Source organism: Ambystoma mexicanum, chromosome 4p (assembly GCF_040938575.1).
Source record: "Ambystoma mexicanum isolate Mex_15411 chromosome 4p, UKY_AmexF1_1, whole genome shotgun sequence".
NCBI classification, from domain to species: Eukaryota; Metazoa; Chordata; class Amphibia; order Caudata; family Ambystomatidae; genus Ambystoma; species Ambystoma mexicanum.
This window is the reverse complement of record NC_090927.1, coordinates 212,576,304-212,595,181: the sequence shown is the minus strand read 5'-3', so window position 1 is coordinate 212,595,181 and position 18,878 is coordinate 212,576,304. Positions and strand designations below refer to the sequence as shown.

The 18,878-nt window shown below is 44.0% G+C and overlaps 1 protein-coding gene across 1 annotated transcript in view; it reads left to right on the top strand.

Annotated features, from left to right (window-relative positions):
* LOC138452571 (XK-related protein 6) overlaps positions 1 to 17,778 on the top strand; it is a 37,818-nt gene extending 20,040 nt beyond the window's left edge. The window contains exon 2 of the mRNA XM_069605000.1: positions 16,662 to 17,778. Coding sequence (XP_069461101.1) covers positions 16,662 to 17,626 — 965 coding nt within the window. The 3' untranslated portion in view covers positions 17,627 to 17,778. The remainder of the gene's footprint in view (positions 1 to 16,661) is intronic.
* The last annotated feature ends 1,100 nt before the right edge of the window (positions 17,779 to 18,878 follow it).

Here is an 18,878-nt window from a genome sequence, read left to right as displayed (position 1 = left end):
CAGCAGAACGCTCACCGAGTCTGCTCCGGCCTTTCTTCTTCCGATCCTGGACCTGCAAGAATCCTACTTACCATTTCAGTATCCAGACATCATCAGCACCTGCGAAGAACAGAAACAACAGGTTAGCAAGGCGAACTTTACACGCAGTGCTTACTTACCTGATCCATCGGCTGCGGCCGTTTCTTCACGCCGCATCTCCACCTGCAAGAACAAAAGCATTGCCATACTTACCGGCACGCTGTGAATTCCGGATTTCTTCGTTCTGCATCGCCGCCTGTGAAGACAAAGTATCGTTAACAACTTACTGGCATTCCGCGGACTCCGGCCCTGCAACCCAACATCTGAAAGGCAAAAGAAAAGACATTAAGCAGGTATTTACTTACGTTCATCACGCTCGTCGCAATAAAACGCCTGCGAATTCTCCGGCGTCTCTTTAACACGAACTAAGCTGCAAGGAAAGAGACAGCTAGAGTGCTTGCCATACTTACGAACTTCCAAGCGCTTCACTTCATCTTTCATCTCAAGAGCCCTGCAATACATAAGGGAAAGGCATTATACAGAGTCTGCATATAAACGTGCCACGCATGTAAAGACTATAAAGACAAAAGGTGTCCAGAAACTCGCCGCTCGTGCAGATAACGATGGTAACCATCCTCTGAATTCAAGAGGCCTGTGTTTCACCAGTGAAGGAACTGGCAACGGCACCCTGCACCAGACGCAGATGGAGAGCCCAGCATTCACCTATATAAGGTGAGCACGTTGACCTGGGGGCTCTACGAAAAGCTGGGAAGAGAGAGAGAGAGAGAGAGAGGGACATTCAACAACCCAGACCATTAACCCCATATTCTTTCACCTGCAGAAACCTCACTCTTCGAGTCCGACACACAGTGCGAAGAGGTTCGACCCCAGAAGCCAATCGAGTCCTGCACATCACTTTTCGAGTCACAGACAGCTTCCTGCCAAGACCCGCGCCTCCGTGGGAATCAGGTGAGCGTTACAGTTACTTAACATCAGGTGGGGCAACTAAGCCCTCGCCTAGAAATGACCACTACGAACATCACTAAATACACAAGTCCCATTGGTGTACACAACTATAGGACCCCTAATTACATGGTCCTCTACAATTGGTTGGCACTCTAACCTCCGTCAGTACTTTTCCATCTACGTCTAGCAGCATGCAGGCTGGCCATCCATGTGCTGGTGAGCTCGCCTCAACCATTGCTTCCCACCAATTAGCATATCAATCCATAATCACCTCAGTGGTCTAAAGTCAATTAGGCTTTGAAGCTCGGCCTTGAGAGTGTTCTTAGCTCTAAGAAATTTGGGAGTAAAAGCATGCGCTCTGCCCTCGTGCATAGATGTGACCATCTCGTTCGTCCAACTTCATGCTTCCTTGTGACTAGAGACCATAAAATCGAGCTTTTAGTGCATTTAATGCTATTTTTTAATAGACCTCTGATGTCTTCCTTGTTATGTTCATGCCTTCTGAACAGGAGATGTGTTCTTTTACACAATTTTGTATCCAATGTCAGCCTACTCCAGTTTGATAAGACCTGGCTCTTTTGGCTCACCCAGCCTCGTCTGCTGAGATTCACTTTGTAATTCAATTTGCTTTTTAACTGCGACACACTAGAAAATAGGCCTTCTTGCTACTGTCCAGCACTGCTATAATGCGCAGTGGAAACACCCATCCTTTACTTGTCCATATGCAAAAGCACTTGCATGTCCACAATTCATGTCAAAGACCTATGACTTCAACCCTTTGCGAAGTGGCTTCCTTGAGATCCCAAGCATACTGCAACTTGCCATTTCTGTAGCAAGAGCATGTACACCCCTTCAGAAATATGTTTACCCTAGCTATGTATATTGTTCTGCAGTAAGCCACCAAGGGTGTCTGTTGTCAGGATACACAGTAGCCACAGACAGCATCCCTTTACAACGGCAAGCTGTCTGAGAGTCTCATTTGTGTTAACTATCCAGGGCAGTCGATATTCCCATGCACTGCTGTCTATGCAACATAGAAAATAAGGACTGTCTCCCTACTAAATCAAAGGGCTCCGAGACCACAACTGCATATGTATGTGGATCAGCCTCAGCACACTAGTATCGGGAAGCGATAATCAGGATAAGCATGTTATTTATTTCTGGAATAAGCCAAGCTCAGTCTTCACATGCAGTGCTACCTATCACCCTAGTCCATTCCCACTTCGAGAATTCTCTCAATGTTTTATTGACGTTTACTAAAATACTTTAATCTAACACTCATCTATGGGTGACAAGTGTATGATTTGGCTGTCCTGTTAATGCTTTATCTACCAGGGATGTTCAGAAACTGGCTATGCTGGATCTTATGACTCCAGTGAGCAACCCCACACACTAGCACAGCCAGACCAAATGATGTTTTAAGGTGATTATCTAACTACACATGTACTATTGTTTCTTGGATGGTGTGGTCCTTGCAGAAATCTTTCACTATTGTGTGCATACCGCAGAAAGTACTTCCAGCACGCATTGCATGTCAATGGAAATAGTTGGGGATCCCTTATGCTGTGTAATGGAAGGGCTTATGGTCTTTCCATCGAATTTTTGGCATCGAGGGACATTTCCATCAAATTCTTTGCAACGAATAAATGTGCATCAAATGCATTTTTCTTTCTTTTTTGGGGAGGGTCCCCCCAACCAACTCCCAGATTCTTACCCTTTAAAAACAACCACAAAAAAAATTAGGGAAATGCCTAAACAGCAGGACATGCTAGTGTGGGCCAGTTTTTTTGGTTAAAATGTTTATTTTTTAGTAGTTTGGACCAGTGTTACTTAACACATTTTTTTTTAAATTTAAAATGTACAATACATTTTACCAGAAACCTCACCCTTAGGTACTGCTCAAGTGGTTTGTCACAAAAGGAATAAATAGCCATTTGCAGCTGTCAGCCACTTTTTCCATTGCTGCCCCAGCCAATTGTATGCCCCAGCCCGACCATGCTTCAGTGGAATACAGATATGGATAAGGAATAAGTTACTTACGTGTAACTCCTGTTCTCCAGCATTATGGACTATCTACACACTTTTCTGGATGCTTCTGGTTACTTGGTAAAGCTCTGTGAGCGCAATTGCGTGGTCTTTCGGGCCTTTCTTAGTTAACTACAGAGTAAAGGACCAGTTCTGGTCTGCTCTAGGTAAGTGAAAAACAAAAGCTTTAAACCCACTATATCCAGCTTTTTAGAGCTAGTTTGCAAAAGGGTTTAGATGGAATGATTACAAACTCGGCCGCAATGATGGGGCAGATATTCTATAATGAGTCTGCACATTGCCGATCAAATGCCGGTGCGCAGAATGGTGTCACGCAAAATGCAGCACTCCCAGAAATGCTGGGAGAATGCTGCCAGGCATGCTAGGCAGGGAGCTATCGTGCAGCACACAAACAGGCACGCGAACCATGGGAAAAGGGCGGTGAAAGGGGGTGTGAGAGCACGGTGAAGAGTGGCGTTGGAAGGGAGGCCTTGTGAGTTGTAAAGGAGTCATGCAAGGGTACACTGTTGTGGGCTCGTATTGCTATATGGAGTGATGTCATAGATATGATGGAGTAGAATCTGGTGGCAGGTTGAGCGTAAGCATTCTGTGAGGACCTGCCTTGGGTGGTGGTGCCGGTTACCCATGATATATACTGGCCCATCTACATAATACCAACTTCCTACAAGGAGTGCTGTACTTACCTCAATAAAGACTTACTTACCACCAGCGGTGTCTCCGTGTCCATCTTCATACCTCAACACATATTGGCGACGCGTAGGCTGGTGCGGGGGGGGGCGCAGAGGCTTGTTAACCGTCCCCCACCATGACCACCACTCAGGGGTTGGCATCCATCTTCTGTGTGGTCTGCTGTGGATGAGGAGACCCCGTACCAGGTGGAGGACGGGTGCTGGAGGAACCAGGGGCTGGATAATAGAGAGACAGTGCAGCTCTGGAAGAAATCTAAGCCATAGTTGTTTAAAGCGCTCCCCAGCTTGAGAGCAGTGGAGTGCTGTACTGAGTGTGAGTAGCCAGCATTTGGGTTGGCATCTTTCAACAGTAGCACAGTACTGTGAGCTGCTGCTCTCTGTGCATTGGTCTGTGTCCATTAGGATTAGTTCTCCAGCAGGTGTTATTGAAAAAGCCACGGTTTCAGAGATTTGAGAATTTTGAGAATTGTGGTGGCATTCCAGGCCGATACACGGTGATCAAAGTGAGCGGGAGCGCTCAGGAGCAGTGTTTCACTACTTTTATGTTTTACTGTTAACAGTTCCACTACTTTTTACAACCATTTTCACCATTCCGGAACTGTGAAGCACACTTCTTCACTTTACCACCCGATATCAGTTACAGGTAAAGTGCAATCTGTTTCAAATGAATTGGCTGTCAACCAGCATGGCTGTAACCCTTGAAAAATGTGTTGTATTTGTCCCCTCCTGCCTACCCTGTCCCCCACAGGGATCACAGTTCCACTACTATTTCTGGTACCCTTCTACCACTGCCAATTCCTGGATTGAGTTCCAGAGGGTGAGTGCATGACAAGAGAAGGTTTGTGCATCCTCTCTTAGCGAAAGAGTTGTGAATCGAGTCGGTTGTTTGCTGCATGAGGAGTGTGTGCCACCTCATATGTGGAGCTTAGCCGCCAGGTACCCGGGTGTGCTGCTCTTGACTGCTTTGTAGATGATACATTATTATTATTAGGGTGTGAATTGAGTGAGGGCCTTGCTTCGAGAAGCAACAGAGCACGTTACAATCATAGGGGTAAGAACGTGGTGTGGGAAGCAGAGAAACAAGGGAGTGGGGAGCTAGTAACGGGTGGGTGAGGTTGTCTAATTTGTCAGCAAAAGATCTACAAGCAACCAGGGGAGGAAACAGTGGGGATCAGATCACCCAGTATCAGTTAGGGTGGGTTGGACCTAGTTATTAGGGAGGCGCCATTCCTTGAAAAAGAGGGCGTTGAGCTCCTTCCTGAACTGTAGAAGCGAGGGGGCAAGTGTGATGTTGGGAAGGAGGAGGTTTCAGAGTCTTGGGGCATAGTGAAAGAAAACCTGTCTTCTGTTTTATTCCTTCCTTCACTGGAGGAGTTCAGTTCTGCACATGTCCTTAGTTCTGGTGGAAAAAGAGTACCAAGGTCATAACAATTGACTGTCAAGACATTACACACAATACATGGGAAAAGACAATGGGCTATCTGGCCCTAAGGAAGAACACCCCAGCCCTAGCGTGGGTACCTGTCCCTAGATGGCGGATGGTGCAACGCCTATCTAAGAGGGATAGAGCAAGGAGAGACTGTCCCTCATTTTAATCAATCGTGTGGGAAAAGCTCATATCCATTGTATTTACAAAAAAGCAGCAACGTCCAGCATAGGACCACCAAAGGAGTTTCAACAACAAGTTGTGTTATTAGATCTTGCAGAGAATAGCTGCAAAGCTAGCATGTGGTTAGTGGTGCCATGGGAAATTCAGCAGTATATTTATTCACCCTAAGGCATCGATTTGTGGTTTACGTCTGGAAAAATATACAATATTAAAAGCTAATACCCATGTATATGGGACAACCTTAAAAGGCTCACAACATGTGAGTGAATTTCGCTAGAACGAACCCCCCATGAGTTTTGGGAATAACTCATTGGTCATGGAATAACCACAACCAGAAGGGTCGACCAGTTTCGATGGTGCAATCTAGTTAGACCATCTTCTTCAGGACGGATGATTTAGTAATGTAGTCTCTATGTGTTCCAGCATGTCTCGTAATGAGGCTGCATGGGCGGGCTGCTCTGTCCCCTGTAAGGAGACACAAACAACAAAGAAGACTAGGCCTCAGTGAACCTAACGCTAGATCAAAGGTAGCTGTAAACTAGCTGAATAATGCACATGGTCTATATGAAATGGGAATTTAATCAAAAGATGCAGGGGCATATTAATATGCATGGCCACTTGCTGCGTGGCATAGCGTGTATACAGGAACTCGTGGGTGGTGGGGAGTGCAGAACGTGGGGGGGGGGCAGAAGGGAGGATTGCTAGTGCTCGGGAGTGAACACTGGGTGTGCTAACAAAAACATTGCGGCCCAAGATCACCCTGTGATGAACCTCCGGGTTCAAAAACACCATAGTTGAGTGTGCCCACCTGTAGCTGGGGGCAGTCAGCAGGGATGTTGTGGATCTGGACTGGAAGCAGCAGGGATGAAATGCTGCAATAAAACACAAGCGAGTTCGATCGATTACCCACCTGTAAGGAACTGCTGCTGAAACTGCCAAAAGCGTGAGGATGTCCCTGTGCAGAAGGTCTCATACCTTGAACAGTGCAAGGAGATGCCTTCTGGTATGACTGCCGGAGGGAAATGAGAACAATGCACCCAGCGGGCGCATTGAATACGTGCGGCTCTTCCGCATATGTCATAGGAGGCGGGGTGTGGGAGTGGCCACGGAAAGGCACTCACCCATTGGCTTCTGCAGACACCAGTCTGTGTGCAGAAGGACCATTGGGGAGTGGGTCTGCCACCTCGGCACTATGTGAATGTTGTGAAGAGGCACAACTGCTTGTGACTCATAGGATACTGTATGTGGGCGCGGGACATATTTTGGGGTATGATCAATTCTGTAAAGGCTCTGTTGTGGCCGGCACAGCTGTTTGTGGATAAATAAAGCACGTGTATATTCGCCTGGGCACAAAGATGCATGTGCGTGCCAAGTCGCAGGGGCTGGTCAGTGCAACAGATTTATATTTGCGGTCAGCACCACCTCAGGGGCATCTCCAGGGGAGCAAACAACTGTTGATGCTTGATGAGCGGGGGTAAACCATGTATAAATCACTGCACAAGGGGCAAGTATGGGTGTGATTGCTCAAGGTGGTCTTGTAGTGCATGTGCTACTCGCCAAACGTGCAAGCACAGCCAGCTCTTGCCACTGTATGGCTTCATTAAGACTGGCTTGGCGAATGTTTAAACGGAAAATCCACATCTGTTCTTGTCTGAACAGTATGTTGTGAAAATTGCCTCCACGTATTGGTGGCTTGATTTCCTCGGGGATAGTCCATCTGAAGTTGTCAGCAGTGTGGCCCTCGGCCAGGAAGTGTGGGATGAGTGGTGCTGTGATTTTGCCTGTTCTAATGCATGAACGATGTTCTATCATGCGTTTTTTGACTTCCAGCACTGTCATCACTATGTATCTTAAATTACAAGGGCAAGTGATCATGTATATCACACCTTTAATGTTACAGTTTGTGAAATGTTTCTGAGCCCACAGAGTGTGCCAGCAAATGTCCAGAATGGTACTGCGTACAGTCTGAACGCACATTGAGCATTGGCCACAAGGGGAGTGGCCAGTGGAAGGGTTGGTATTCCATAGGGTGGACTGGATGGAATGAGGGATTGCATCACCTAGAGGTACAGTGTTGACCAATGAGTCTCTGATATTGCGTCTCCTTTTGAGGGTGAACTGGGGGGACGGTATCGCCACTTTGCCTGTGCTCAGGATAGGCCACAGCTTCTTGATTTCTTTTTTGATCTTGTTAAAGAGAGGAGATTAGCTGAATACGGCTGTGAGGCCTGGGTCGTCGTTCCTTTTTCCATGTTGTTCAAGAGTGCATGTGCAGGGAATAGTCCTAGCTCTTTTGCATGTTTGGTTAACAATCCTTGAGGGATAACCACGCTGGGTACGCTGCACTTTGAGTGCTTTGGCATGAGCAGTGTAGTCTGTTGTCTTGCTACATAGTCTGCGATACCTAAGAAACTGCCTGAAGGGCAGGTTGTCTTTAAGTGCCTGGGGGTGATAGCTAGAATAGCACAGGAGAGAATTCCTGTCAGTAGTCTTCCTATAGACCTTTGAAACAAGTCCCCCATTAGATGTGGAAATGGCTAAATCAAGGAAATGTGTTTCTTCTTTGTCCATTTCCATGGTGAAATGCAGATGGGGGTTCTGCTGGGTCAGCCACAAATGAAAGGCAACCAATTCATCCTTCATCCCTCTAAAGATGACAAAAATATCATCAATGTAGTGACGCCAAATAAGCACATGCGCATGAAAAGGATTTCTGTGGGGGTATATGTGTCTGCGTTCAAAAAATCCACATATACATTGGCCAGACTGCGCTGTGCTGGAAACTTGCTGCTAGAAATCATTATTAAACAGGAAAAAATTTTTTGTTAATGCGATTTCGGTCAGGGTGGACATGAAGGAAGATGGTACACCATGGAGGTAAATGCCAGAGTCTAACAAGAGGCATAGCATAGCCAGAGTCTCTTGTTGGGGGATTTTGGTGTACAGCGACTCTACGTTGATGGTCACCAGCCAATCAAGGTTTGGGTTGAATGTCAAAGAATTGAGTAGAATCAACATTGCAGTGGAGTCTTTAATGAAAGACTGCATCTTGGGAATTTCTATTTTGATGAAGTAATCCACGTACTGTGACAATGGCTCTATGATGGAATTTATACTGGAGACAATCGGTCGGCCAGAGGTGGGAATCAGGCCTTTGTGGATTTTTGGAAGTGCATACATCGCAGGTGTCTTGGGGTGCGGGGGGTCTGAGGAAGGATGCTTCATTTGTGCTTATATAGCCTTCTGCCTCAGCTTCTTCAATGATCGGAGAAATGAGCGCCTGCAAGGTGGCTGTAGGGTCCATGGGCAGAACATTCCATGACCAATGAGATATTCCCCAAACTCATGGGGGGTACATTCTAGTGAAAGTCACTCACATGTTGTGAGCCTTTTAAGGTTGTCCCATATACATGGGTATTAGCTTTTAATATTGTATATTTTTCCAGACGTAAACCACCTACATATGGCCAAATCAATGCCTTAGGGTGAATAAATATACTGTTGAAATTCCCACTGCACCACTAACCACATACTAGCTTTGCAGCTATTCTCTACAAGATCTAATAACACAACTTGTTGTTGAAACTCCTATGGTGATCCAATGCTGGACGTTGCTGCTCTTGTGTAAATAAGATGGTTATGAACTTTTCCCACACAATTGATTAGAATGAGGGACAGTCACTCCTTGCTCTATCCCTCTTAGATAGGCTTTGCACCATCCGCCATCTAGGGACAGGCACCCCGCTAGGGCTAGGGTGTTAGTCCTTAGGGCCAGATAGCCCATTGTCTTTTCCCATGTGTTGTGTGTAATGTCTTGACAGTCAATTCTGTCAATCACCTTGATGGTAGCCGTTTCATTGCTGCATCTGGGTCTGAAGCCAGATTGGTAGGACTGAAGGAGGTTGTTGGCTTCGATGTGTGCTGAGGTCGTCCAGGTTCAGTGTTGGTTCTTTGAGAAGCGGGAGGATTTGTCCAGTCTTGAGGGTTGAGGGAAAGGTGCTTTGAGAGAGGGGTGCTTCAGTAGGAAGGGTATTGAGTATGGTGGGATGTCGTCCGTGTATGATGTGGCCTTGAGTCATGCTACGGTGGCAGTGAGGTCTTCCATAGTGATCGTCTTGAAAGTTGTCCAGGTAGTTGTGGTTTTGCGAAATGGGTTATCTAGTGTGCTGTCAGTTGTAGCATTGGTATCTATGTATGTAATCCCTGTTTGTAAGAACGCTTGCACTACTTTGTATTTTCAGTAGCATTAAATTGCATGAGTTGTAGGAATTGTATCTGCTGCATCTAGGCCACTTTTCTTTCATTTGGCCATTTTACTTCTTGTGTGAACGCTAGTTTTAAGCTTTAGAATCACTCAATTTTTTGTGTGTTTTAAATCTCTGATATTTTGAATATAGATTACTCTTGTGTTCTTTATAGCGCATTTGAATAAGAAATAAATTGTTTACACTACCTTTGTGTACGTCAGGTGCTGTGCTAGGCCAATTACACACCCGTTTCTCCTCTACGATCATTTGTACCTGACACTACAACTTCCTGTAGTTTTGTAGTTTCCGAGCGCATTTAGGCAATTATCAAGGGACCAGCTAGTCAGGAACCAGCTAGTCTACGCTGGTATTTAATCCCTGCTTGTAAGAACGTTCGCACTACTTTGCATTTTCAGTAGCATTAAATTGCATGAGTTGTAGGAATTCTATCTGCTGCATCTAAGCCACTTTTCTTTCACTTGCAAATTTTACTTCTTGTGTGAACGCTAGTTTTAAGGTTTATAATCACTCAATTTTTAGCGTGTTTTAAATCTCTGATATTTGAAATATAGATTACTCATGTGTTCCTTATAGTGCATTTGAATAAGAAATATATTGTTTTACACTTCCCTTGTGTACCTCAGGTGCTGTGCTAGGCCAATTACGCACCTGTTTCTCCTCTACGATCATTTGTGCCTGAAACTACAACTCCCTGTAGTTTTGTAGTTCCCACGTGCATTTAGGCAATTATCAGGCACATCATCGCTGGCACGTAAGGGATCAGCTAGTCTTTGCTAATCCACGTTAGGACATGTTTTACTTTTGCAGTTAGTCTACGTGTCCTGTCTTAACGGGGTTGGTGTGGCTGGAAAGGTGGTCAACGCTAGGAAACGTGTGGCTACTAAGGTAGGTTTATATGTTGAGCAACTATAGCATGTGTGCCAAAACAACCTAATATTACAATGGACTGCAACTGATTAACACTATGCCAGGCTTTACTTCTGGCCAGAGTGTTGACTTATGTCTGACTGCGTCTAATACAGTCTCTGTGTGTGAATTAGGAAATTAGGGTGACTTTCGAAACACTGAGGATATTGTGCCTTGCCAACAAAAAAACTCACATGGGACTAATGAATCCTGTTTAAAACAGGATAATGGCAAGTCAGGATTCCTCAAATTAGCTCTTCCTAATACTAGGTCCATGGTTAAACACAATATTCATGTGTATGACTATATCACAGACAACAAGGTTGATATAATGTGCCTTACGGAAACCTGGCTTAGAGAGTCACATGGCCCTGTTATAGAGCAAGTGGCCCCGCCAGGTTACGTCTTCTTCGGGAGAAATCGAGTCGTAGGCCAAAGGGGGGTGTAGCCATTATTTGTTAAGAAACTCTAGGTATGTATGAGGCAAAAGTGGATTGTGAAGGATGTGAGATACTGCACACTAAAATTATTTTCAGTCGTAATAATCGTGTAAACTTTGTACTACTCTATAGGCCTCTGGGGGAGATGCCTATGTTTAATGAAAATATTACCCACTTGTTATGTTCCATGCAGAAAAAAATAGTGCCACAATCCTTTGGGTGATTTAAACCTATGGAAAGGAGATTCGAGAAACAAGATAGCCCTCGATTTAGATTTACTGTTACTTGTTATGAATATATTAGTACATAATTTCGATCCTAAACATATAAAGGGTAATACTCTAGATTGGCTGGCTAGTGAGAATATAACATTAACGGATGTAATTACTACCCAGTGTGTGTGGTCTGACCACTTCTTTCTTACCAGCCTGATACAGCTCCCAGAACCTCTGTATTATAAACATGAGATACCTCGCAAAGCTCTGGGGAGAAATTACTGAACTATCAAACCAGCTGATTTGGCTGGGTGCATGAGCAATTTGATGTTGCATACTACTGACTCAGACTCTCCTGATCTTTTTTAGCAGAGATTTATAATATGTATCTTAAATTATTACTGGATAGGATCGCCCCAATTAAAGTCAGGAGTGTGAGAGAACTTCCTAACCATCAGAAGTGGTTCACACTGGCTTAAACAAAAGAAAAGGCAGTCAGAACACGATTGGCTTAAGGATAAAAACCAAAAGAATAAAGAGGAATGGAAACTTAGGGAGAAAGAATATAAATTTAAGATATTAGAAGCCAAACAAAACCATTACAATGAGCAAATTAATAAAGCTGGTAATGAAACTAAAGTGCTCTTCATATTGTTCGGAAATTGGGAAAAACCTAGTGCCCAGAATCAAAATATCAATCCGGACAAAGATGATTGTATCAGGGTTCAAAAGGCTTTTGCAGATAAAATTGCATTAGCTCAAGCTAAAATACGGAAAGATCTGGATAAACGTAAGGATTTAAATACCATTAACATCACGGAAGGAAAGGAACACAAAGGGATAGGCCTCCCATCCCAGTTGGGAATAAAGGATCAGGGAACCGTTGAGCCTTCCCCTCAGTTTCACTTCTCCGTTATTACGGATATAGAGGTTGAGGATATCTTAAGGGACATGCATCCCACCAGCTGTTCCAGAGATTTGCTACTGTCGAAAGGTTATTCTTGAACACCATGGTATTTTTACCCCATTCCTTAGAAGGTTTATTAATGCCTATTTTATCCATTGCCAGATATCCATAACTATCAAAGATGTTGTGGTTATACCTCTTTTAAAGAAGCAAAGGTTAGATCCTAAGGGCCCTTCCAATTTGAGGCTGATAATAATACCCCTTTTCTTCTTAAAATTATTGACAAGTTGGCCAATATGCAAATTCAATCGCATATGGAAGTGTCGGGTCTCCTTCATAGGAAACAGTCTATTTTGCTGTGTGCCCATGGGACAGAAAGTGCCCTCCTCGATCTCCAAACCCATATACTATCAGCCTTAGAAAGGAGTGGATCGGGGCTGGGGATTTTGCTTGATTTAGCAGCAGCTTTCGACCTCCTGGACCACAAAAATCTGATGGATAGTTTGGCTGATATTGGGGGCTTCTCTAGAGAAGCAGTGATATGGATGGAATCATTTCTTGGTGGGCGAAAGTCCAGGATTCATTGGGGAGATGCTTCATCTGATGCTTAATCTATCGTTTGTGGTGTCCCGCAGGGGGCATGTTTGTCCTCTTCCCTTTTCAATATTTACATTCAGTCTTTATGTGAGTAAATAGAGAGATTGGGCGTGTTTTTCAATAATTACGCAGATGACTTTCAGCTCTCCATGGAGCTCAGTGGAGTTTATGCTGATGACCACAGGAAATTAAATGAAATCTACATGCTTATTAAAAACTGGATGTCTGTTAACTGGCAATGTTTAAATGCCAGTAAAACAGAGCTCATGCTATACGGGTCTAAGCATCCCCGAGAGAAGTTGGGACAGGATTACTGAGGTTTTCACATTGATGGAGGCCTTGTTGCGGTGGCCGGTCAGGTTAAAACACTTGTCACTTTTATAGAGGCCTCGCTTAATGCAGATGCTCATGTGAGTCTTGAGACAGATCTGTCCTATGATCATGAGGGAAAACCGCAAGAAGTTGGTGCGAGACATTATTCTACAGCGCCTCGATTATTGCAACTCCACGTTCGGGGGAGCCAGTAAGGAATGTATTTACAAACTGTAGAATCTCCAAAATGAATCAGTGCGTATAATCTTCAATATTGCACATAGAGACTCCGTAATTATGTCCCGCAGAGAGCTCCATTGGCTTCCTGCGGCAGCCAGCGTTCTCTTCAAGATGTTGATGTTGGGGCACAAATGCCTCTTTGGGACTGCTCTGCAATATCCAAAGGAGAAATTGGAGATATACAAACCGAGTAGGAGCTTGCACTCAAGAGAGGCCTGCACCCTTAAGATTAACCGGTTTAAAAGAGTCTGGGGGAACGGTGGTTCCTTTCCTATTCGAGTGGCACAGGACTGGAATGAGCTCCCTGAGTCATTAAGGAAGGAGAGAAACCATTTCACTTTCAGGAAGCTCCTGAAGACCAGGTTGTTTGCCTAGATAGAGTCCTGCCCATCTGCTATTGTCATTTGTTTGTTCTGATTGTTTTGTTTTCTGTGCAGCGCCTGGATGCCCGAGGGCTTTGGCGCTCTATAAATACATAGAAATAGAAATGTGTTGGTGTATCATGCTGATCTTGATGATGAAGAAATAGTTGATGGCGTTGGATTTCTTTCGATGGAGTGTGGTACATGTGGGTCAGGCAGAGGGTTGATGCAGTGCTTGATGGCTTTGAAGAGGGTTCTGCTTTCATCGTTGGCCTTGGCTAAGGTGTTTTGGTAGTAGTTGGCCATATGCAATCTTGAAGAGTATCCTGGTCAGGAAACAAAGCCAACGTAGTTCGCATAGGACAGGGGTGATATGGTCAAATTTGTGGACACCCATAATACAACATGCTGCCGCGTGGTGGACTGCTTTTAGTGGAAACAAGTGAATGGTTGGGAGCCCTCTCAGCAGGGCATTTCCCTCCTTACTTAATGTGCGAGACCATAAGGGCCTGCACTACAGTACAGAAGTCCTGCAGAGGGATAAAGGGTGTGATTTTGGAAAGCATTATTCTAAGCTTGTGAGTTGCAGATAAAATCCTTCTAGGCGCATATCATTGAGCCATTGTTGGGCATGTTGTTGGCCTGCTCCCACTGAAAAGGAGAAATGTTTATTTGGTGGAACGGTAGAGTAGCGTAGCAGTAGCGTCAGAGCTATGCATACACATTTATACACGCTTGGAACGCTGGGGTGATTCTAGTTAGCATGAGCTGCTCTAGGGGTTAATGTTCGTCGTGTGGGACGGTAACTGAAAGGATGATGGCAGCACTGCCACGATGAGGAAGTCGGAACTCCCTGCGGGGAAATGCCCCCACTTAGCCTCACTCAGAAACTAATTTTAGTAAATTGCCATGCTCTTTGTAAGCTTTAGATAAGATGACATAAGGTTTTAGGGACCTGTGATCTAGACTGTGTAATTGTAGCGTACCTGTAAGAGAAGGCTGATCTGATTGACTTGGTCACAGGGTTTTTTTGTTTCCCCAGTGACCAGACATATATGTTCCATTTATATGAACACGTTGGCAGTGAAGCCATGTAAGTACACCTTTATTTTATAAGGGTCTTTGTTTGAGAGGTCAGGGACTACTAAATGTTACATAATTAGTAACACTCGGTTTTCCCTTTCTCTTTTTATGGGTATTCACTTAACATGACAAATTCGATTGGTTCAACACAGTAATTGACGAGGGAACTGAATCGAACTGATTTGCATGCATTGCTTGACTCGTGACAAACAGGACCAATAGGATTGGTTGAAGAAAGAATCTAATTGTGTCGCTAATGTACATAGTACCATTGCAGGGATGTTTTGTTCATTCTAACAACACTGATGTAAGACGCATTGGGTGGCAGAAGTAATTTGTGCTTTAATGATGGTATAGTGTAATGTGTCCCCTACACATGACCCTGGAAGAAGCTCGCCATCTTTGGTTACACACCTGGGAACGTAACATGTTGGGATGGTGTTACTCCAATGGGTGTGGAGTTTAAATACACTGAGATACCCTGTACTGTATGAGTAAAGATACAATTGACAACATTGTTATTTCGTGCACAAAATTATTATTGTGTTGGATTTATGAAGTGGTTTTAGTAAGTGGGATGAGGAGTGTTTGGTGTGATTGAGGGTCGTTTTTATATTTATGAATTTGTCTATTTGTGATGTGTATTAAATTGTTTAAGTATAACCAATACCGATGATAAGTAGTGTTGTAATGAGCACTTGCCCTTTGAATTGAGAGCACTGGCACTTTATCTATGTTATGAATTATTGTTGTATCTTTACATTTGTGATATAATAAAAAATAATAAATGTAATTTTGTAACGCCATTTTGGAATGTAGAGTGTTTTTTCAAAGAAGTTGTATCTTTGTAAAGTCTTTTGTGGTTGATGTTGTTTAGCGGGGGGCAGATGAGGACAACTACAGTCTTGGATGGGTATAGTTTGTGGTAGGCAGTCTACATCCAGGACTGGATGATACCTGGGTAGTTAAGAAAATGACTGCTGAGAGGTGCTTTACTCTCATGTACAACTGAGTATCCTTTTCGGATTGATGGATGGCTGTATCGGGATCTGTGAGGAGTGTGCCAGTGTTCTTCTAATTTCTGAAGATAAAGCCTAAGTGTCACATTAAAGAGAAGACTGGGCATCATTAAGCGGGTGATGGTGATTCTACAGCTGGTTTAATGGAATTGTTGCACTCAGCCGGGTGGAATTACTGCCAGGTAACGGCAGAGTTAATCATTATTATGGAGTCCAGAGGACTCTGTCAGGGCTCTGCAGATTTACCATGAGAGGTCATTCCGCTACAGTAGATCTGCTGATTTTTGAAGGTGAAATGGAGCATTTCCTCCACTTCAACTCCAAATTCCGAGTTCGGCAGTCCCAGAAAGTGGCGGTAAAGTTGCACTACTTCCATTACCACCATTTTACTACCACTTTCTTCCTGTACCACTGAACTTGCAACAAGGCCCATTTCCTTTAAAACCTTTTTTTATAGGAGGATTCAAATTGTTTCCATCCTAATTACCTATTTAAAATTGTGTGTTTGCAAACATGTATTTCCAACTTCCTCTTTCTAAAAAAGGGTTGCATATATGCAATATTGGAATGTTTCCATTGTCCATAGAGAAGGGTGAGAGGGGAGAGATGCTCTTTGTATAACTCACAGAAACGAGCTGACAGTCAACAGGGAGAGTCTTAGGCAATTAGCTACATGCACATTTTATGTACTTAATGTTCTCAGAAGCATGTGTCATTATAATACAGTAGGTAGTGATGCTCATTATGTCAACAGGTGGTCTAATGATTGCCAATTATTAGCCTCTTATGATTCCAGGTTCTATTCCATTTAATTATTTAACCCTATTTAAGAAAGCACTTGAGTATTTGTTACATTTTCAGATGTCATTCTTAATTTTTCCATCTTTCTGCATTCTTTTGACAGACATAAGCTACTCCATTTCTTGGTCAGTGCAGCCATGATGTAACCAATATCTGCCTATTGTTTGACTGTCTCCTGCACAGGTGTCTCGTCTGTGGCCTCCCTGATGTCCCTGGCTTGGGTGCTAGCTTCCTATCACAAGCTCCTGAGGGACTCAAGGGACGACAAGAAGAGCATGAGCTACAGAGGGGCGCTCATCCACATCTTCTGGCGACTCTTCACCATCTCTTCCCGAGTAATCTCCTTTGCCCTCTTTGCTTCCATCTTCCAGTTGTACTTTGGGATCTTTGTAGTGGTCCACTGGTGTGCCATGGCCTTCTGGATCATTCATGGTGGAACAGACTTCTGCATGTCCAAGTGGGAGGAAATTCTCTTCAACATGGTGGTAGGGATTGTGTATATTTTCTGCTGGTTTAACGTCAAGGAAGGGCGGACCCGATACAGAATGTTTGCTTACTATGCTGTAATCTTGACCGAGAACGCTACCTTGACGTTCCTTTGGTATTTCTACAGAGATCCCGACACTACTGACTCCTATGCTGTGCCAGCACTGTGTTGTGTTTTTTTTAGCTTTGCTGCTGGGGTGGCATTCATGTTCCTCTACTATGGAGTGCTGCATCCAATGGGCCCACGGGCAAAGATTTTCGCCAGTTCCTGTTGTGCCGAGCTGCTCTGGGGAATCCCTCTGCCCCCTGACATAGAGCCCATGGCACCGCAAACCCCAGGGTATCGGGGCGGCCCGGTTACACCGACCAGGGGGTTCACGGAGCAACCAGATGATCTCACAGCGGACACTTGCCTGCCAGTTTTCCAGGTGAGACCAATGGTGCCACCCACGCCATACGGGCGTCCCTATTACCCAGAAGGTCCTCTCATTAAAATTGACATGCCTAGGAAGAGGTACCCCGCATGGGATGCCCACTTTGTAGACAGAAGGTTGAGAAGGACTATCAACATTCTTCAGTATGTCACCCCCACAGCCGTCGGCATTAGGTATAGAGATGGACCACTCTTGTATGAGTTGCTACAGTACGAGTCTTCGCTCTAAAGCCTTCACAGCAAACAGAAGGGGGAACATATTTTTGTTTACGGCAAACACAGCTCATGAAACGGAAAGAAAGAAGAAACACAGCGAAAGGACCACAAAGGCTTCCAATCGATAAGCTTTCTTTCTGGTTGCTATATGTATACAAAGATATCTATGTTTTGTAAGTTAAAAACAAAAAGAAAAGGTTTTTCTTTTGTTTTTATACACACTTAGAAACAGTATTTCAACCTTCCATGCTATGATCCAGGGTGGAGAGACGTAGTCTCCGCTTGACCTTTTTTACCTTACACACCAAGTGTAGAGCATTTACGGGGATTGGTGCTGATTGAAAAAAAAATAACCTACAACTGCCTTATGCCCTTGGGTGCTGAGTTTCATTAACTACTGTCACTTTCTCACAGACAAAACCTCTGGTGGTTTTACTTCAGGCACAACTACGAACGCCTCCTATCGAAAGGCGAGCTGAAATAAAAACATGAAAGTAAAGGAAAGTTTAAAAAAAAAAAAGCAAAAAGCATCCTAACCCTGAAAGGAGTTCCGCGGATATTGAAGAAGCAGTATTACCAACCACTTAACCCCAAAAATGCTTTTTTAAGCGTGACCCAGACCAAATGTTCTGCTTCCGGCAGTTAACAGTGAAAGTCTCAACACGTCATAAACATCTCCAAAACCGAGATCAAAATTGGAAGAAGTACAAAAAATAGACTTGGTAATGATTTGACCTATTCCGGGTACTACTGCTGCTTTAAAATCCTGCAGGGAATGTTCGATTAGGCTATGTGGGGGGGTGGGAGGGGTCAGTTGTATGCACTTTGCATTGAATTTACATAGCAATACACCAGGGTTTCCTTTTTTTTTGGTAGGTGGGAGCACAAGCAGTTCAACTGTGATCTTTGACATTATATACCAAAAAAACTAATGTTTATTATTACTTTTTTGGTTTTTATGCTTGGAATATACAATACCTATTCAGTAATAATAAAACTCAGCATAGTAGCAAAAAGATATACGCAAATTTAAAGGCACAAAATGTGATTGTTGACTGACGAAAATGATTTGACCTATCATTTTAAGGCTGAGTATGATGGGAACTAAACGCGTGTGTGGGGCACGATTATTGTAGGGCCCTGTTAATGTCTCATTCAATCTGAGCCTTAAAGTGATCTTAAGATATACACATTTTTTTATTACAAGACACACTATAGGGCCGGGACCTTGTACGGTTACCGCGTCCAACACAATTAAGATACTT